The sequence below is a fragment of the Berghia stephanieae genome, chromosome 4 (genome assembly GCF_034508935.2).
Source record: "Berghia stephanieae isolate SIO BIC M18660-M18661 chromosome 4, UCSD_Bste_1.3, whole genome shotgun sequence".
Lineage (NCBI taxonomy): Eukaryota > Metazoa > Mollusca > Gastropoda > Nudibranchia > Aeolidiidae > Berghia > Berghia stephanieae.
The window spans coordinates 87,232,727-87,255,226 of NC_088363.1; the positions used below are offsets into that span (position 1 = coordinate 87,232,727).

General features: G+C 34.1%; 2 protein-coding genes across 10 annotated transcripts in view; one reads left to right on the forward strand and one right to left on the reverse strand.

Annotated features, from left to right (window-relative positions):
* The window catches only part of LOC144971474 (teneurin-m-like), a 258,476-nt gene that overhangs the window by 100,821 nt on the left and 135,155 nt on the right, over positions 1-22,500 (forward strand). The gene's annotated exons all lie outside the window — the stretch shown is intronic.
* LOC144971475 (uncharacterized) lies at positions 7,178-20,830 on the reverse strand. The gene is made up of 5 exons (XM_078912428.1): positions 20,681-20,830; positions 16,881-17,006; positions 14,905-15,078; positions 12,778-12,944; positions 7,178-11,386 (listed from the first exon to the last, which is right to left on the reverse strand). Exons 3-5 carry the CDS (start codon positions 14,929-14,931, stop codon positions 11,233-11,235), a joined length of 348 nt encoding a protein of 115 aa, XP_078768554.1. The 5' UTR covers positions 14,932-15,078; positions 16,881-17,006; positions 20,681-20,830; the 3' UTR covers positions 7,178-11,232.

Below are 22,500 nucleotides of genomic sequence, written 5' to 3' on the forward strand. Positions count from 1 at the left end.
CCTGCCCCATACTAGTCTATATGCGTGTCTATAGACCAAAAGTAAAACAATTGATTGCGTATTTATTCCCTGGCCCACGATTTAAAACATGCCGCCTGAGGGCGCTGCAATCACTGCAGAAAAATTGGCCTAAAATCGAATATTAGTAATTCATGGATTGCTTCCCTTGATTCAGTGATTCTAAAATACTCCTCTCTCCTCTCTTTTTCTTTATAATGATGATGATAATAATAATAATAATAATAATAATAATAATAATAATAATAATAATAATAATAATTATCATCATCATCATCATGCCCGCCCTTCACTGCGCAAGCGGCAAGTCGATTTAAATGACCCTCATCTTGGTAATAAAAAAACAACAACTCTAAACCTTGGACTTCGCGATTATTATTATTATTATCATTATTATTATTATTATTATTATTATTATTATTATTATTATTATTATTATTATTATTACAAGTTCAGGGGTAGAGCGAATTAAAAACAGAGAGGAGTTACTACTGCCACTACTACTACTACTACTGCTACTGCTACTACTACTACTACTACTACTACAACTACTGATTAACATCAACTCCATATTGACGTAATTAAATTTATCTCCTTGTTTAACAGATCACAGACTCTACATTATCATCATCCTCAGCACCACCACCACCACCATGCCACCAGCACCACCACCACCACCACCACAATCATCACCAACACCATCATCATGTCCCGCCATTCACTGCGCTAGCGGCAAGTCGATTTAAATGACCCTCATCTTGGTAAAAAAAACCTCTCAAACCTTGGACTTCGCGATTATTATTATTATTATTATTATTATTATTATTATTATTATTATTATTATTATTATTATTATTATCATTATAGACAAAAAAAAAAAAAAAAAAAAAAAAGAGGACCATAATAGAATCACCGAATCAAGGGAGGCAAACCATGAATTACAAATATTCGATTTTAGGACAATTTTCCTGCAGTGATTACAGCGCCCTCATGCGGCATGTTTTAAATCGTGGTCCAGCGAGTAAATACGCAATAAATTGTTTTCATTTTGGCCTATAGACACGCCTATAGACTAGTAAGAGGCAGGAAATGTGGATTTATTGGTCGTAGACCAGGTTATTTTAAAAAATGGCATTTTCAATAATTTTGGTACCGTCAGTATAGACGCGAGTACTTATCAGTAGCAATGACTATGAAAATTGTTGTTTTCTATTTTTGTAGGAAATAGTACTGTTTAATCAAAGCCCTATTTCCATTGAGTAAAAATCTTTTTGAATTTTGAAAATCCATTAATATACAACAAAGTTATGCGGTTTCAAAGATGTCATTTATTTAGATGACGTCACAAAGAGAAAAAAACACGGACAATTTGGGACGCTTTTTCTGCGTTTTATTCTGGTTTGCGGCTGTATCTCGTTTAATACATGGAATTTTTGCCATGACATTGCCATGTTTTAATATCTAATTCCACGTATTAAACGAGATACAGCCACAAACCAGAATAAAACGCAGAAAAAGCGTCCCATATTGTCCGTGTTTTTTTATCTTTGTGACGTCATCCAAATAAATGACATCTTTGAAACTGCATAACTTTGTTATATATTAATAGATTTTCAAAATTCAAAAAGATTTTTACTCAGTGGAGATAGGGCTTTGATTTAAGAGTAATATTCCCTACAAAAATGGAAAACAACAATTTTCATAGTCATTGCTACTGATAGGTACTCGCGTCTGTACTGACGGTACCAAAATGATGGAAAATGCCACTTTTTTAAATAACTTGGTCTACGACCATTAAATACACATTTCCTGCCCCATACTAGTCTATAAGCGTGTCTATAGGCCAAAAGGAAAACAATTGATTACGTATTTATTCCTGGACCACGATTTAAAACATGCCGCATGAGGGCGCTGTAATCACTGCCGAAAAATTGGCCTAAAATCGAATATTAGTAATTCATGGATTGCTTCCCTTGATTCAGTGATTCTAAAATACTCCTTGGTCCTCTCTTTTTCTCTATAATGATGATGATGATGGTGATCAACATAATCATCAACCTCAGCACCACCCCCACCACAATCATCATCATGTCCCGCCCTTCACTGCGCTAGCGGCAAGTCGATTTAAATGACCCTCATCTTGGTAAAAAAAACCTCTCAAACCTTGGACTTCGCGATTATTATTATTATTATTATTAACATGTTGAAAACAGATATAAGGGGAAAGAAGACACAGTATGTACCCCCCTGCCCACTATGGGAGGTCAGGAACCCCGCCCAGCCACTGTACTCAGGTGTAAAATTAGTACCTGGCCGTTAACAGCCTTGTCTGTGTCCGAAAAATTGTAATATCGCCTAACAGGCGTCATGTCCTACATGTTAAATGTTGCTGTTGACCAGTGACCCCTTGTAAAGCGCTTTGAGCACATTTAGTGGATATTGCGCTATATAAAGCTCAATTTTTTAATTTAAAAAAAAATAAATTCTGAAGTAACAAGTAAAAAAGCACAGATGAGCAATGTAACATGAAATTTTATTATTTATAATGTATGGACAGAGAGAGCATTTATGTTTGCTAATCTGTAAAATATTGAAAACAATAATAATCAGTGGTTTAAAAGGCATTGTATGTCAGGATATTTAAAAGAAAACAGTAACACATCTAAAAAAAATATGTAAGTAAGTTAAACAAACAAGTTAAGTTTGAATCCTGGGTGACGATGAGTGAATTAAAAAAATTAACAGTTATAAACAAAACCCCACCTTCTACTTATAAAAATAATGCAATTATGAAACATATGCTCTTTTTTAAAAAGTTGAGTGCACCTGTGTTATTTATGGGGTCATAATATTTAGGGCTTACGGAGAGACATATTGAGGAGGACAGCTTGAAAAGAAAAGAGGCATAAAAAGATTAACTCATTCAACCCCAACACCGACTATATCCGTTGTTTACCCGGGTTACTTTTACCCCATGCCTATTATTATTAATTTTTTTTTTTGAGACAAATTATTAGAGCAGTATCCAAAGCTGATGTTTTAATTTTTACATGTTAATGAAGGGTAGTTGAATAAAAAAATATATGCACATGCTCATTTTTAATACATTTTTTTCCAATTTTGAAAAGTAGCTCTAGGATTGAGTGAGTTAACATCTCAGGGAGAGACCATTATGTAAACACATGAACCCTGAACTCCGAATTCCGAATGACTAAACAATGACTAGATAAACAGTAGTTCAGTTGGATTGCATTGTAAGTACGGATCTTTTAAGGATCCCATTGGGTTAATGCGTAGCCATCGTAAAGCTATAGCCTGACACTGACCAAAACATGACGTCAAAATGCCAGACTTTTGCCACAAAAGAAAAAAATCGTGAGTTGTATTCAATAGTTCAACCAATGAAATAACTTGTTTCCATAAGCCCTACTAATGACAACTCACTAGACGCTACACAAACCTAAAAAATGACGTCAAACTGCCAGTCCTAGAGGGTTCTAGTGTCAGGCTATATGTTCAACAATGACTACGGTTAATGTCCCTCTATATATTAAAAATCTCGAATGCACACGTATTTTTTTGACATTCACTTTGCTTTTCAAAAATTCCAGATTTGTTTCACAATAATTGTAAGGAAAAGTCGTTAAAATTCATGTCTGGCGTAAATAGGAATAAGATAGAAAGCAGTTCTTAAGTATTGTCGACATTTGACAAAATATAACTGGATTAAAATGTCTAACGCATGTCTGTCATGATTAAATGATTTTGAGTTTCATTATATTATTATGTGTAAAGGGCTTTTTTATGACTGAAAACATAAGATAGTTTGGCAAAGTCATTTGACATGTTTAAAAATGAGCAATGAATGAAAAAAAATAAATGAAAATTTAACAAATAAATTTTTAAAGATTTGACAACTTTTAAAAATCAATTTTTATCAAATTGAATCAACAATAAATGTGACCTTTCTGATTGAAACGGTATTATGTCAGGATGAATTGGACCCTGAAAAGTGACTTTAGAATTAAATTGATAGTAAATACCAATCTTTGAGCTTTTGCATTGTGAGAAATTGTCTTCATTCTCTACATATCAAATCGAAACAAACCCCAACTTTCATGTTTTTGTGAATAAATTCCATTTTTTTGCACCCAAGTTATCCCGACATAATACCGCTTAGAGACGGTGGGTGACAAATATCAATGTCGAGATTTTGTGTTACGTAAAGACATTAATCCAATAATTTATCTCAGAACGTCTATGTCAACATTATAAATGATACAAAAATTCTTTTTAAAACATGAAAAAAATAAATACAACAATAACAGATCCCATCACAAGCATCAACACTGAACGGTTTGAAGTCTTCAGGTTGGCTCTTTTTTTCATTTATTATTTAGGTGTTTATAAAAGCTTAATAGCACTGCCTACATGTGTTGGGCTTCAACAGTCCTGACGTCACTTCCCTAGTAATGACGCATAGTAACCTAGTAACTATCAGATCAATTGTGGACGCCCTATGAAATACGTCTCCGACGAGCATAAAAGTGTATCCAGAGGAGGAAATAGACCTGTAAATGAGCTCTATAAAAATTGACTGAAACTCTTCGACAAACTGAAGATTCAATTATTTTTTTTTAAAATAAGGGCATCATTGGAGAGGAGAGTGATAAATACAATACATTAAAATAGTGGGTGTTATTTCTTACTGGAAGTATGACTGCCATAATTTGATGTAGAAGGAATGCTAAATAAGCATGTCATTCATATAGGTAAAGATGACTTCATCAAAATCATATTCCTGCCTCTGGAATTTTTTTGACATAGTCAGAAAAATAATCACCATTATCATCTTTAACTTCTAGCCATGACCTATTGAATTTATTCCTCACATCTTTATCCTCCACAAGTCTGAATTGCGATCCACGAACAGCTAAGCCATTGTGAGAACATTAGAATAATGTAGCAATGAGCAAACTTGACAGAAAATGACAGAAAAAAAAAACTTAAATAAATATGACTTCTGGCCAATACACTGAATTATTAAGTAGAAGTGAATTATCAAGAAGAAACTTCGGCAGGCGTAGGTAGCGGAAAAATTCAAAGAATCGAAATGAAGGTAAATCGCCACAAAACAGCAAGCTCGCTTGGGCTTGAGCAAAACAATGGCAGAAAACGTCCTGATTTGCACGGGAATTAATTAGGCTACTTACCATTGTTCCTTATAATCAAATACCCAATCAGTGAAGAAACGGTCAACCAGTTTGTTTACAACGTGAGGCAATCGAAATGTGCTTGTAGCAATCTATCCTAACTTTCGATTTGAATGTGTCTACATAACATTCGCAATTTACTTTATCATACTTTTGAGACTCGCCGGGTAAATGTGGTCAATTTTGGCTTTGATGAAACAGTGAAATTTATCGCTCAGTGGCTCAGTTAAAATTGGCTACAGTTGGGATCACGACGGGTTGGAAAGTGAAAAAATAATTTAACGAAGGATGTGTGAAAATACCCAGGGATGTGTTCAGACACGCCTTTTATAAAAAGCGTCGCTTAGTCTTGGCAATATATACATCGTTAATATAAACGGTTCCCATGAGCTATGCGTAGCGCTGTGGAACACTCCTAATTACTTTACGGTCATTCGACTACGATTTGTGAATTCTTTTTTTAAAAATTCATTTCTTTCTTTCTTTCCTTTTTGTAAATATTTGAATTTGACAAATTGACTGATTTCAGTTAATTGACTGAGAATTTAGAGGTCTAAGTCTAAGGAAAGCATAAATCTGATCATGTTTTGATTTTTATACATTTGGATCAATTAAGGCTGTCTAAATTATTCATCATAGATCAATTACAAAAAAAAAAAAAAAAAAAAAAGAAGAAAAAGAAAACAATTTCTTTTTTCAAAAATCAAATATATATATATTGCTTATATTAATATATATGTCCCTCAAATTCAGGAAAAATAGCCCAGGTACATTCTTACTGCCCCCTTATTATGGGTGTACTTCAACAATTCACAGGCCAGGAGTAAAACACGAAACGAGTAATAATTTCGAAAGCAGACACTCTGCAAGATAAATTCTTTGAAAAGTTACGTTTGATAAGCTACAGAGTCAGGCAAAGCAGAAAAGAGGAAGGACGATTATTTGGGATGAGTTTGTCTTTTTCTTTTCACTTTGTAAGGCGATTTATCATACACAATTCTTCATAACAATAACAGAAACGAGAAAGGGCAATTGGGAGAGAGCATGCAAATACCAAATAATTTAACCCTCTCCTTACCAACTGTAGGAAAATTGTCACATTCGTTACGATACAAACGGTATTTTTCTTATACAGATTTAGTTTTACAATCACAAAATGTTAAGAACAATCTTCATAACATTTACAACAACTTAGTGCAGTTTTGTAAAGCTTGTTTTCCTCAACCAGATGACGTGTCGTATGTAGATACTTATTACTTTTAAATGTGAGTAAAAATTTAATTTGTGTGTTGGGTCGACATTTCAGTAAAAATCTTGAAAACAGTCGGTAAGGAGATATTTAAAGCCCGTATAATAGACGAGCAAATTCTATATAGAAATGATATTAAAATGAATATATTTTCATCATGATATATATTATTCTTTGAGTTTAATTGCAGATAGGAATTTGTACACATGAAAAGATGATGATATAATCAACTGATGAAATGTCAAACAACTTTGTTTTCAATGTAAAAGGTGAGGCAGTCATATGTGATGTGAGAACAAAGTAAATTAAAAAATAATAATAACAACAACAACAACAACGACGATAACAATAATAATAATAATAATAATAATAATAATAATAATAATAATAATAATAATATCAAAATTTATGAAAATTTCAACAAAATCATCGTAACAAATTAATGCTTATACTATACGTACATAGCGTGAATCCAATATTACATAGCTGGAAAATTTGGGATGTATTGAAAAAACAAAAAACAGAGGCAAAAAAGGTTGAATCTGCTGTCGATCTGGTTTTTAAGATCACCTAAGAGGCGTCATGTCTCGTTCTTTATGTCAAAAGTTGCTGTTGGTCAGGGACCCCTTGTAAAGCCCTTTGAGTTTGAGCACATTTAGTGGATATTGCCCTAAATAAAAGCTCAATTTAAAAATTCTTTTTTTTTCTCTTAATTTCAAGTTTTTATTGGGTTTGTCTTTCGTTATTGGCTGAAGACGGTTTTTAGCCCAAAACGTTCAGTGTTTGGTAATTTGTTCTTTTTTAAAATTTGAAGTTGTTTTATTCATTTTGCAGGGCACTGCTGGAGACACAAGGAGGAGATTGCAAGCAGTCTTGTGCTATGGGAACCACCTGAGAGAACCAGAAGCAGAGGCAGGCAGAATAAAACATACATTGACTGTCTGCTTGATGACACAGGAATGGACAACACCCGGGAGCTGCGTACGCTTATGGAGGACAGGACAGAATGGCGAAGACTTATGGCTCATGTTGGGCGCCCCAAGGGGTGGCCTAAGTAAGTAAGTAAGTAAGTATATTCATTTTTGTTTATTCCTTTTTACAGTTCACATCGTCTTGCAGCTTAGTAGCATTCACTTCAAATTTAACCTTAGGAGACATGAAAGGGATGACCCATATATCTATAAGTTATGAAATGAAATGGTCAAGGAAAATGCTTTTGTCTGTAAAATGAATTATTTTACTTCATAAATCCATATAATATTCTCGGTTGGGGCAATGATGATTTACAAGGGGAAAAAAATCATCTCCCAAATCCAATACTATAAATTTGACAGTTTCCATCTCAGCTAAAGACTCTTACAAGGGCCAGGACAGAACCAAGCAATTCCATTCCAAGACAAAGACAGAAAGCAACTCGGAAATTAGATATAAAGGGTTAGAAGACACAGCGTGGGAAAATGAATAAATTCTATCATGCCAAATAATTAACATCTATTTCGAAAATGTTGAATTATAATTGAATGTAACAGAAATAGTGAGAAATTTGAGGGTTTACTTTGCGATATTTTGACTGCACATTAGTATGTGCTTCTTAATTGTGAAAAAAACAAACAAATAATTTTTTGATAATGCATTAAATATGGACAAGAATAATGACAAAAATGAATGGATAAGGATAATAATGATATTAATGATGATGTTAATTTTAATTTCGATGATGACGTTGATGATGATGATGATAACGGATATATAAATAAATAAATATTGATTGTTTGTTTGTTTGTTTGTTGCTTTAGGTCTCTTCCAACACAATTGAGGTTATATGAGAGACCGCTGAAACAAAAAAACAAGCAATCTAACAAAAATAGTACAAATGTCAATCAAAATCATAACCTAAAGATATCATAAGCTAAATTATAAATAACCAAGAACAAACAGGCAGAGGATTTACAGGTAAAAAAATATCCCTGTCAAAAATACAATCACAAACCAAAGAAGCAGGATAGGCTAGTAAAGAGAAGAAGAAACGACATCACTATCGGATCGTACACCCATGCGAACATCATAGGTATATGATTCAAGGGTGATGCTCCCATCCAACCACCCGCAAATATTGATTGTGTATCACATGCCAAAGATCAAAGGATGATAAGAAAATAACATCATAATACAATAATATGATAAATACAGGCAATATTAATTTGTTTATAGACAGAAAACGACACATTTGGCATTTAATAACTGAATATTGATTATTCATAACTGGTGATCGAATGATAATTGAATTTAGAATACGAAATAACACTCAATTACGTGTCAAACTGGAATTCTGAGTTGAGTTGGATAGGAGGACAGGTCACTTCAAATGCTGTGGGACAGAAATTGAATGATGTAGGGAAAAATAATTAATTAAATAATTAAAAATCTAGAAATGCCTTTAAATGTTTGTTTGTTTTTTATGAGTTTTACAACGTTTGCGACACTTTTACTTTTAGATAATTTTAGCCCCAGTAAAAAGGAAGATGATGATGGGGAAGGGGTTGTAGATCTGAAGTTAAAAGCATCAAATGAAAAGGTAAGACAAGGTGTATTGGTTCAGATAAGGAACAGAATATTCCACGAGCAATCTATCAAAATGCCTATATTGACATTACATAAAAGTCCTATCTAGGTACAAGCAAATGATCCTGCCTATTGCTTACAAAATACTGTACATTCTAAACTAATAACTATAATGGTTCATAACAGAGAGATGATTTACAATGAAAAAAAAAATCACATCTCTCTAAAAAAAAAATTATACACTTGACTGCCACCCTCTCAGCTAAGGGTACCTCACAGGACTAGGAAAACCAGGCAATTTAAATCCAAAACAAAGGCAGAGAGCAACATGAAAAGGGAATACAGAAGTGGGGGATAGAAGATACAGCATGAGTGACCTCTCTGCCCATGTAGAGAGGTAAGAAAACCTCGTAAGGATCCCCAGTGATTTAAAATATCTGTTCACAACACAGTACAAGGCTCATTATGGTTAAAGAGGATTTTACATGCTGAATATATTTTTAAAACCAATCACATGACTTAAAGCAGCCGATACAAATAGAGAAAAATATTTTACAATGACAGAAGAACACTTTTATAGGTCCAATTTCTCTAATCTGTAACTCACAGCCTTAATCTTGATGGTATTACGTTGGATGATCAAGGCTTTGAAAATTAAATTAAAAAGTCATTAGTTGATTTATTAATACATTTCTCGTATTTTATTTATTTTTAATAAATTAAAAAGGAAACAGATTTTGTATTTCTGATTCTTTTGGTTAAAAACTCAACTTTCTAATCTGGTTAACGACGACTTTAAGAAATTATGCGGGGAAAAAAAAAAGGGAGCAGGTGTCACAATTTTCTTTTTTTTCTTTTCCATTTTTATTCTAGTCCTGACCGTCATTCCCATTCTTCAATGAGTTATTTATGAATTCATATTCTATCTCCATAAAAAAAATTTTTTGGGTGAGATTTTTGGCCTCGTCTATATCGTATTTAATTTTTTAAAAGCTTCATTTGGTGGTGGATTTTTAAGAGTGGGTGCTAATTTTGTTTATCTTAAATTAAATCAATGATATGAGAGTATGCATAAAACGATTATCTACTCGATACAGAAATCACAATTTTACTGTAACGTAAGAAACGTAAACAAATAGAAAAGAAATAATCAAATATAAAAAAATCAATAAAAAATGCAACTTCCTTTTTTTCATCCCACAGCGTGACGGGTATTCAAACTCGGTACTTTCAGGTACGAAGCAAAGAACATACAACTGAGCCAGGCTGCCCAAATGTGATGGTTAAAACCACGTAAAAAATCTATTATATGAGAATTCATTTAATTCTTAGTTATCTTCGTCGTTTTCAAGCAAAACAAATAAAAGTGTTACGACATTATAATGTTATACATCGTGTCTCCAAATTTAACCTTGTTGGAGTGTTGTTATCATTTATGTACAATTCTCTGTTTTGGCTATCATTGTTTACATTCTTGTTGTTGTGGCTACTGTTGTCTTTTCTTTCTTTGCTGCTAGTGTCGTTTACATACGTTTGAATTGGATGAGTAAAGTATGTTTTTTATTATTATTGTTATCATGAACTTTATAACATATCATTGTTGCATATCAGTTCCTTATAACATTGACAGGGCACCAAAGAAGACCCAACGGCCTAGTTTACCTCTTATTAGGTATTGTATTGCATTGTATCCTATCGCATCGTATTGTATTGCGTTGTATCCTATCGCATCGTACTGTATTGCATTGTATACTATCGCATCGTATTGTATTGCAATGTATCCTATCACATCGTGTTGTATTGTATCCTATCGCATCGTATTGTATTGCATTATATACTATCGCATCGTATTGTATTGCATTGTATCCTATCGCATCGTGTTGTATTGTATCCTATCGCATCGTATTGTATTGCATTGTATCCTATCGCATGGTATTTTGTATTGCATTGTATCCTATCGGATCATATTGCATTGTATCCTATCGCATCGTATTGTATTGTATTGTATCCTATCGCATTGTACTATATTGTAATGTATGTGTTTTTTGTTTATTGATAACTTTTCTTTTTCATTAAAAACTTATTTGGAATAAGTTGTAATTTTTCTTTTCTTTTCCTTTTTTTAGGATGTACCAGAGCCTTTCTTTTATCCTGTCAATCATATGACTCAATCATAGTCAAATTGGCGATTTAATTGTAAGGGTGGCATTTAGACTGGTAGTTGTTGCCTTTAAATACTGATACTGTTAGGGATGATTTCAGGATCCAAATATTGGTATGGGGGGTTCTATGCTGGTTTCTGGCCTTGATCTTCTTGCTGATTTCTTTCAAGTCTTGTCGGAATCTAGAAGTTGAGAGATAAGAATACAAATTAATGGAGTATTGTCCAATTAAGCGTGCACAAAGAAATTATGGCACTTTCCTACTAACTTCATTTCCTTTTCTTATCAACATAAGTGCCTGCTCCACTCACTTTTCTGAATTAAAAATTCACATCAAATACCGGAGCATACTCAATGTCTCAGTCGTTTCTATGTTATATGTTTGTGTTGAGAATATTGGCTATTAAGCTTAAATGCTGGCCAACTAACTTCACGGCATTGAACCCATGACCTCAAGAAGTTGGAAAGAGAAGGCTTTAGTTAGTCTTCAGGTTTGAAGAGACTTTTTTGGGGGTCTTGGATAGCTCACACGGTAGAGTCAGATCTCCCCGGCCAGGCGAAGTTGTCATACTAGTAAGATCACGGGTTCGAGCCCCCATCGTCACAGCAAAGTTTTTATTTTCTGTTGCCTGCTAGCACTTTCACACTCACTTCATTTCTTGTCATCACCAAGAAATTAGTATTTTAACTCCGTTTCATGAATGGCTTTTATGAATCAGATGAATGGCTTTTAGGATTGTTTTTGTGGAATTTAAGTCAAGAGATGAATTGTTTAGTGACTAGCTAGGTGGAAGTAAATAATTTCAACAAAAGAAATGAAAATTTAAAAAAATAATTCAGCAGATAACTATGGTAGGCAAAATAATACATATGGTGAGACTATCACAACAGTTTTATCAATTCATGAATTTCTGTGCTTGAAAGATAATATAATGGGTGTATAATGAAAGGGTGTGATAATTATTTGAAAGTGATTGAATTAAAAAAAGATACTTTCTTGATCATTTGTGCAGCATAAAATTGTCGTGTGATTCAATATAACAAGTTGTAGGTCTTTGAATTACAAGGAGCATGGTGTATACTATAGACAAGTGCTGTGCAGCTATGTGGTCTTGTGGTATGACACTGGCCTTGGGGTCAGAAGGTTTTGGTTCAAGTCCTTATCTGCGCGGTGTATAGTTGAGTCCTTGGAAAAAGGCTCTTTACTCATATTCTTTCATCACTCTCAGGTGTAAAATGAGTATCTGGCCAATAACAGCGTTGTCTCCGTCGGAAGCGATTGTAATATTTCCAAACAGGCGTCATGTTTCATCCTACGTTAAATGTTACAGTTGACCACAAACCCCCGGTAAAGCGTTTTGAGCATGTTTAACAGATATAGCGCAATGGAAATGCTTGTGTTTTTTAATACTGAATATAGTGCCAAATACAGAATAATACCAACAATTATCTTTTCTGAACAATTGTCAAAGCTATGCCAATAAATTTGCTTATTTATAAATATTCATAACAAATACATGCCATATTATAACTTTGATTGATAATTTAATATCTGTTTATATCCAACACCCACTGGTCAACAATTTCTCTGACTTGGGGGTCGAATATATATTGCACCTCAAAGTCCCCAATACTCTTGGTTACCTTAGCACTGAGGATCTCAGTGACAATCATGATGTCCAGAGTGGTTGGTTTGTCTGGTAGACTTGATAGAATGTCTTTTTCTGTGTTATCCGTGTCCTAGGGATAGAGAGGAAACATACATTTGAAGCAATCTTCAACATAAAAAATGTTAGCCATTTAAAAATAAGTTTTTAAAAAATTGAGCTTTTAAATAGCGCAATATCCACTAAATGTGCTCAAAGCGCTTGACAAGGGGTCCCTGGCCAACAGCAACATTTAACATTTAGGACGGGACATGACACCTGTTAGGCGATGTTACAATTTTTTTTGGACAGAGACAACACTGTTAATGGCCAGGTACTCGTTTTACACCTGAGTATGGTGAGAGAATGTGAGTAAAGAACCTTCTCCAAGGACTCAACTATGCACCAAGCGAGGCTAGAATCCAGGACCTTCCGATCCGAAATCGAGTGTCATACCACTAGACCACATAGCCGCACAACAGAGCATTTGGTATTAGTCCTTTATACTTCCTGAACCTTCCTGATACTCGGACACCTTAACAGCGTCATTATCACATATTATCTCAATCGTCTGTCGTTTTTCATTCATCCTGTTTTGTTACTAAAGGGGAAGCCTGAAACGTCAACATTATCTGTTTTCGTTTATTAAATTGAAGCTTACATTAAATTTCACATTGTTATTTAATTACCACATAGCACTACCAATTACCAATCTATTCTGCATTTCATTTTTATTTATGTTAGAATTTTAGATAGCTTTGCTGCAATGAAAGGTGGGAATGCGCTAATTTCTCTTTCGACTAAATGATAGTTTGTCAAAAAAAATATCAAAATGTCTAAACTGTCATTTCAATTCTGAATTTGATTGTGCCCACGCAAACCTTTCATAGGTTCAATAACAATTTTGAAATTATGTAAGAATTTTTCTATGTCCTGTAAAATATCCTTTCCGTGTTCTGTGATTTGTGGTCACATGATCTTAGCTCCATCATTATATAGATAATTAATAGCTAATTATTAATCCTTACAATAGGATTCAACAGTCGTGACGTCACTTCCTTTGTAATGACGCATAGTAACTTAGTAACTTGTTCTAAACTATTGGAACAATGGCGGATGTCCTTATGAAATACTTCTCCGACAAGCATGAAAGTGTATCCAGAGGAGAAAACATTATAAATCTGATCATATTTTGACTTTTATACATTCTGATCACATGACATGTGAAAAATTTCTAGCCAGCATGAAGAATAAAAGTACTGAATTTCTTTGTTTAGAACCAAGCGTCTCGTTGCTTGGCGGATGTGACATCAGACTTTTGAATCCAATTGCTACAACAATTCAAATACAATTCTGTCTTTAGAACATATATATGATGAATGAGACTTGTTTTCAGAATAAAGCTTTTTATGAACAAGTCTGTAATGAAAAAAAAATATGTATGCATCAACTTGACCTTTTGTTTGTATAATATACGATTTTGTGTACTTATGTGCATGCATCAATTTGATATTTTCTTTTGTTTGTATTAATTAGTAAACATATATATTTGCAAAATCAGCAGGCTATTCAAAGGTCCTTTGACCTATATTACCCTTAATAATAAAGTATGATATGATATGATATCAAATGCCAGCTATTCTAAATTCCCCTGTCTAAGAGTGTACCATGTTTATTAAGTCATATTAAATCAATTTTTTAAAAAGAAATTATATATATATATTTTATTATTATTATTATTATTATTATATATATATATATATATATATATATATATATATATATATATATATATATATATATATATATATATATATATATATATATAATGTTTTTTTTAAAAAAGGTCAATATCCCTATATGCCTATGTTTATTGTCGTATGTATAAGATGGAGATAAACCAAAACTGGCAAAGTGACGACAAACATTGGATGTCTCTCATTCCTGAGGTTAAAATGAAAAAAAAAAACAAAAAAAAAAAACTGCCAGCTATACCATAATACATAATCTGCAATTTCCCCAGCCATAACTGTAGGCTACAAATACTAGTTTACCTTAGAAGATGGGGGTTTGCCTCTCATTAGGCTGGAATAGTTCGGGGGAAATGCATATTCCTCATACTGTGGGAAATTGGTAGAGGCATGAGAAATACTGTAAGTGTAAATGATGCAGGTGAGGATGAGGACCAGGTCTTCAGAACACGTGATCTCTCCTTTACCAGGAACACCCTAGGTAGATGAAACCAATTAAAATAAGAATAAGAAAAAGTGTCAACATTATATGTCCTCAATCAAAACCTAAATTACGTTGTAAATGATCCAAAAGTGTTGGAAATGCTGATCATTATTTTTAATTTTCATATCTTTAAAAAAAGACAGTGATATGAAATTTGTCACTGATTAATTCACAAGGAAAAAAAATCTCAGTTAAATAAACATCGGGGATTATGTTAAAGCAATATCCACTAAACGTTCTCAAAGTGCTTTACAAGGGGTCCCTGATCAACAGCAACACGTAACATGACGCCTATTAGGTGATATTACTTTTTTTCCGCTGTTAACGGCCAGGTACTCATTTTACACCTGAGTACAATGAGAGAATGTGAGTAGAGAGCCTTTTCCAAGGATTCAACTATGCGCAGAGCGAGGCTCGAACCCAGGACTGTCAGTTCCGAAAGTGAGTGTCATACCACTAGACCACATAGCCACACAAATACAAAAAAAAATCATGTCAAAATTTCAGTGGAATTGTAGCAGGCTGGTTTTTAGAGATGATTTTGTCTTGTATTTTTCTTTTACTTTTGTTTGACACGGTTTCATGAAGACCTTGTCAGATTTTGAGTGTGTGATCGATGGACCACGGAACACATGCAGCAACAACATGTCAAGCCAATCGAGTCCTCTATGAAATTTCAAACACAAATTAATCCATATCATATGACTCGAACCTGGATATTATATTAGAATAGTTTTTAAAAAATTAAAAATAATAACAACAATGATAATAATAATAATAATAATAATAATAATAATAATAATAATAATAATAATAATAATAATAATAATAATAATAATAATAATAACAATAATAATAACAATAACAATGATAATAATAATAATAATAATGATAATAATATAATATATAATAATAATAATAATAATAATAATAATAATAATAATAATAATAATAATAATAATAATAATAATAATAATAATAATAATAATAACAATAATAATAACAATGATAATAATAATGATAATAATAATGATAATAATAATAACAATGATAATAATAATAATAATAATAATAATAATAATAATAATAATAATAATAATAATAATAATAATAATAATACACTATATTTGTTGAGCGCTCTTCTATATCACAAGGAAGTGCTCAGAGCACTTTACAAGGGCATCAACAATTCAGTTTGGATAATAACGAAAAGATTTTAACAATTTCCTGAAATATGGTAGGTAAAATAATTATTTACGAAATCCTAAAAAGCATGTTGAGTATTTAAAGTATGAATAATACCAGTAACATGGCATGGGGTGGTGACCAAGGCCTGTTCTGTGACTATGACCAGCCTCCAAATTCCAAATGTGCCTCCCTGATTGAAAATTATTAAACAAATAAGGTAAAATATACATCAATTGATAGATTTTTTTTTAAAACCCAAAAACCGTACCATTAAACTTGCATCATGCATTTTACTTCACGACTGAGGAACCATTAGTGTTATAAATTAGTGTTTTATATATATATATATATATCAAGGACAATTATACTGAAAGGACGATCATGGCGAATTTTCAGACAACGCTAGTGGGGGCCAACTAAAAAATCAAAAAATCTAGAAAATTCACACCAAAATTTCGCTAAGGGTATAATAGGGCAAAATCTGCCCTTTTAAAGAATAAATGTGAGTTCTGGGTCAAAAAAATCTTGAATGATTATTATTATCAGTAGTGAATAAGAGTAGCCAAGAAACAGAAAGGATGAGTAGTTAGATATTCTAAAAACTGACCTTATAGTGATTGATTCAGGATGATTTCTTTACAAGCTTGATTAATTAGTATACGTCATATGTAAGATGATGATGATGATGAGCTGAATGGAAAGGAGCTGTGCAATATCAACAAAGGGAGGTAATCTGTGGAGGATGATCCCAAGAAAAATATGAATACCAAAATATCTAAGGGATGCAATACCTAGTAATGAAGAGACATAGTTTCTTTTAAATAATTTATAAAAGTGCACTGAACAACACTCACAATAGTTATTCCAGTACACATATCACAATTGTAGTTTTAGTCTCTCGAATTTTTTTTCTTTTTTAACACTATATTACTATATTCCATCCCTATAAGGGAAATTTGTCTAAACATTGTTGATATATACCACCACTGGTGGGTCAGCCGTAGTGCAGCACCCCACAAGCTAGAGGCAAAGTGACTCAGTCCTAGCCACACAGTACAGTGGACGGAATCGATCCCTGTACACTCAATTGCTAAGCGAAGACTGAACATCTGCGCAACACTACTCCTTGAACCAAAAAAACAAAATTCTTCAAAAGCAATTTTAAAATAATAAATCGCTGACCTGTCAGGAACAGTGATAAATGATCTGAATGATGAAGATGAAACATGGGAGGAATAGAAGAGGAGCTGTACAATGTAGAGGGCAATCTGTGGAGGACGATCCCACAATAAACTATTAATTACTGAGTTAACACTAGAGGCCATGAGATCAGTATTAGATAATCATTTTCAATAACAAACAAATCGTTTTTTGATATGATTCTTATTTTAGAGACCAAAACAGTCATTAAAGTGATTGATAAGTTTAACATTATTCATAAAAGAAGACCTGGGAAAGGTACCTGCATTATATCAAAATGAAAGAATATCAAAAGTTTCAGCAAGAGTTATTAATCAATCATGCTTGCTACAAAATGACAGAATAACTAATGGCCACACTTTCATGACATACTTAATAAATCATCTTACTTTCCTTATCTGCCAATCAGGCTTTCTTGATGGAAGTTTGGTAGAGAATGGAATTTTTGTCATGGTCTTTGTCTAACTTGTGGAGGCCATGAAGCAAAACGTTTGCCAACCGTCGCAAAAGGGATTTTGAATTGAGTTAAAAATCGTAAAAAGAATTTATGACTGACGAAACTCGTATTAACTTTTGATGACAACAAGCTCGCTACTTATGTTTTTTCATGAAGCAAAGTCCCACTTTCACAAGTTCATATGTTGAGAGATGGGGCACTTTCAGTCCTCCTCGAGAAACTTCTTCAATAAAATCCTTAGCCTCTGTTGACAGGAGGGGTTCTTCATCATCATCAAACTGCAGCTCATCAACACATTTCGCTGCCAACCATCCAGCAATGTATGCTATTGAGCACTCTTCCTCACACATCAAGGAGATGTCACTCATGCACTGTTCAATCCATGACGCATCATCGTATGTCAAATCTGCATAGCAAGAGTGAAATTTCCGGGAGGTGCTTTGATCCATCTTGACAAATTCCAAGAGAGAGGCAGCAAATTTTTCAATCGCTTTTTGTAAGATGTAAAAACGTCGCTTGCATTCATGAATGCATTTGCACCTGTGGACTGTCGATACACAGAAAATTCTCCTTCTATCCTATCGCTTTGAATCTCTCGGAGCAGGACATAGTCATATCCTACACCAAAAAGATACCGACAAACAGCAATCATCCCTGGGTAGTTTGAAGAAGAGCCTTGTGTGTGTCATGAGTAAAGCATTTCTGTCAACAAGCTCCTTGTCCAGAGGTGACACTTTGGAAACGTTTAAGAAACACCTGCAGGTTTGTTGAACTTTGTTGCTGCACTTGACTACACAGATCTCTTGTCCTTTCCTGCACACATTCATGGCTTTCCACCACTCCAATACCATTTCAGAGAAGTCAGCGGTTTCAGCAGCATATTTCAAACGGAGTGCAGCAACAACTTTGTCATTGAATACTTGAAGTACAAGCTAAACATTCTGTAGCTGGAGGCGGCTTGGTCGTACTGCTGAGTTGGTAAGGGGTGTCATCTTTAATATATTGGATCTCTCCGAGTCATACAAATTATTAACATCATCAAAACATCCATCCTTCTTCCCATCAACCGACAACAGTTGCTGCTTCTCGGTGATCCAATTATTTCTTATACATTTTATAATATGAGCAGTGTCGAAGAATAAAAACCAAACTCTGTCTTCTGTCAAGGTATGTCTAGCTTATGAACAGGATTCACTGACACCATGATGCTTGGACCTCCATGAAGACATCTGAGCATTACACACAGCATTGATGTTGCTTTCTCATTTGGATTATTCAAAGCCATACCACTCAAAATGCCAGCAGAAAAAGAAAGAGATGGACAGATTTTTACTTCATCCACAAGCAAAAATGATACCTTTTGTTTGTCATCTATGGACAGATTTTTACTTCATCCACAAGAAAAAATGATACCTTTTGTTTGTCATCTAATTTCATACAAGTTCGTCGAAGAACATGATCCACATCAGTGGCAGAAACTATTGCTTGCAGTTTTGTTTTACTTGGCAACACAAGAACTTCTCTTAATTGCTCGTAGCTGTATTTGGGAAATATTTCAACAGCAAAGCAGTAATCATTTGTTAAATATTCTTTCCGTCTTAAAAGCTGGAATTGCCTTGTAATAAAAGTAAGCATTTTTGACTTGTTCACATCCATTGATTCAGTGGACTGTTGAAGGGCCATAACTGCCTTGTCGAGCAGGCCATCTAAAGGAGAGTCATAATTGAGGCGCATTTAATAGCTTCCATGAATTGGGTATAGGAAGAAAGGCCATTGTTAGGGTTTAATATCTTTCCAAATGAAACATTTAGTCCATTTTAAAAGCTGACATAGTAAGAGGGGAACACATTGTGGGTTTATTATGTACAATAACAGACAAATAGCTCTCACTGTAGTTCTCCGTCATGAAAACACATACATGTTTATCTTTACATTTCGATGTAAGTAATTTGTAATTGCTGGAGCCGTACTATTTAAAGAGGTGTTTCTCTGGTTCAAAGTCTTCAAAAGAACTAATTTTGTCGATTTTGAAGAAGTACTCCAGTTGTCTGTCTTCTGCTGGAGCAGGGCGCGGAGGTGGCTTTTCTGTAGGAAGGACTGATTGAGGGACATTGAAGATGCTTGGAGGGACTTTTGGACGATCGGTTCCACCAGGTAGAGTTTTCATTGGAACACCTGCAGGCCAATGTCTTTCACAAATTACAAATTCTGTTGGATGTGGTTGAAAATTATACTGCGGAGGGAGTTTGTTTAACCATATTTGCTGTTCTGGTTCCTCTTTAGGCAATCTGAACACACGACATTTGTTGGCTTTATTGTAATTGCCATTGCAATTCGCAACACCACATTTTTTCCCCATCTTGAATTTGCTAGCAAAAAAGTCCATCAACATCAGATTCACAAGAGGTAAAAGTTCACGTGAGGCAAAACATGGAAAAGAAAACTATATCAGCAGGGTACTAATCCCATAGGATAGACAGCCATATCACAGCAACATCAGATCCATTTGATATATATTAAGATTACAAGTTCCATTCCATATGGTAACATCAGATCCACAATCAATAGGTAAAAAACAATGGTTAATGCAGTACTAGCAATTGTACACTATGAGTAGACTAGAGTGCAATAGAAGCACTAAGTCTAAGGTGTAGAGAGCAGCGCCTTTAGCGTGCCAACCTCGTTGAAAGTCCAATTCGCCTTGAGCATGCATTCATGTTAAGGAGAATTTTTTTTTTTTTTTAACCTACCTCTGTTTCAAAAACTAATATCTTTCAACTTTCTAAGAAACATTTTGATTTTTCAGAACTTTAGTCCGTTAAAAAATACCGGCCAATCTGACCAGTTGAGTCGACTCAAAACGAAATTTTGTTGTTTACACGGTTTAAAGGAAATGCCATAAATAAGCATTCATGGACTTCCTGTGTTGTCTTTACAGTGTCACTTGATCGTTTTGAGAAATTTGTCGTCTGCTACAAATAATTAGACCGGTGGGGGGTAGATATTTTTGTTGGAGCAGAAAAAAGTGAGTATTATTATTATTTCTTGTACTTTTAGAGAGGACTCGGGTCCACAACAGTCAAGTTAATTGAATACAAGGAAAAAGGCCTTTTTTATCCGCCGTCGCCACCACCACCACCGTGAGATGGGAGGGAGGGGGGGGGGGGGGGTGCATGAAGATGATAGGAAGACGTGCCGCTTGGTGACCTTGGTGACATGTCAAGGATGCTCTCAGGTGTTCTTAACCCCTTAACAGCGAAGCTAATTTTTTGCTTTCAGATAATAGTTTGCTTTTATCTTTATTATTGTTAACGGAGAATACAGCGTTTCCACCAAGAGAGCAGTCAGATTATCGCAACTCAGACTTCAATTGTTTACAATCATTTTGCCGTTACTTGTCTTTTGATGAAAAATTTGGTGTTAGGTCAAAGATCGACTTTCGCCTCTAAAAGGTTGCATTGCTACTGGGTTTGCTCTCTCCCCCCCACGCTCCCTTTCTTTTTTTCTTTTACCTTAGTATTGTTGATTGCTATTTCCTTTTTTAAGATTAGCAAGTGCGGTAGGAGTCTCACAGAATGCAGAAATACTGCAATTATTCCTTTGCCAGTGACACTGATTTTTTTTTTTCAAATATTAGTCTCCATTTATATTATTTATTTTTAAAGCAGAAAAAAAATAAAAAAAAGGGTTCCACCATTAGAGCAGTAAGAATATTGATAAAAAGCGCTTTGAGTACGTCGGGTGGATATTGTGCTATATAAAAGCTCAAGTTTTTAAATTGTATTTGTTTTTTTTTGTCTTTTGATGAAAACGGTAAGATTTTATTTTAGGTCCAAGTAAGATTGAAATTCGCCTTTGAAAGGTTAAGTTGTTTTGTTTCAGATGTTTTTTTTTTTTTCAAATGCGGCTAAGCTGCTTTTTCCTTTTTTTCCCCAACTGGCAAGCTATCGCTGTACTTACCCACATGTCTTGCACACAGAGAAGGATACATCTAGGTCACAAAACGATACATCCAGGTCACAATCATACATGTATTTGCAAACAGCAGAACGTTTTCATTTTACAATGAGGATGGGAAGGGGAAGGGATAACACTATGACAAGAGAGAGAGAGAGAGAGAGAGAGAGAGAGACAGACGGGCTTGTGGGGGGGGGGGGGGGGGGGGGGTGATAGTAAGGGGGAATGGGAAAAGATGAAAGAAACAATGGGTTGCCTGATGACGTAGATCAAAGGATTGTTACAGAGGTGTTCTCGGTGCGTGAAATTTTAACCTCTTACAGTGACAATGATTTTTTTCTTCTCCAGATTGCTTATGCAAAATAAATCGTTTATAGCAAGAGAGCAGTAGTAAGAGTATTTTTCAACTCGGGCTTCAATTAAACTATAATTGCAAAGCTTGTCTTTTAATGATAACATTAAGACTAAGATCTGGAGTTTGGGTAGTGTAAGATTGAATCTCGCCATTAATGGTTAAAATTGTTTTGATTTAAAAAACACACACACACACACGAGCGCGCGCTCATGACACTGAGGACCATCTATTGCTTGTGTTGCAACCATGACATGGTTG

Coding starts and splice junctions, on each gene's coding strand:
- LOC144971475 (XM_078912428.1), bottom strand. CDS start 14,931: ATGAGAGGCAAACCCCCATCTTCTAAG. Junction 12,945..14,904: donor GCAAACCCCCATCTTCTAAG/GTAAACTAGTAT, acceptor CTCTATCCCTAG/GACACGGATAACACAGAAAA. Junction 11,387..12,777: donor GTCAGAGAAATTGTTGACCA/GTGGGTGTTGGA, acceptor CTCAACTTCTAG/ATTCCGACAAGACTTGAAAG.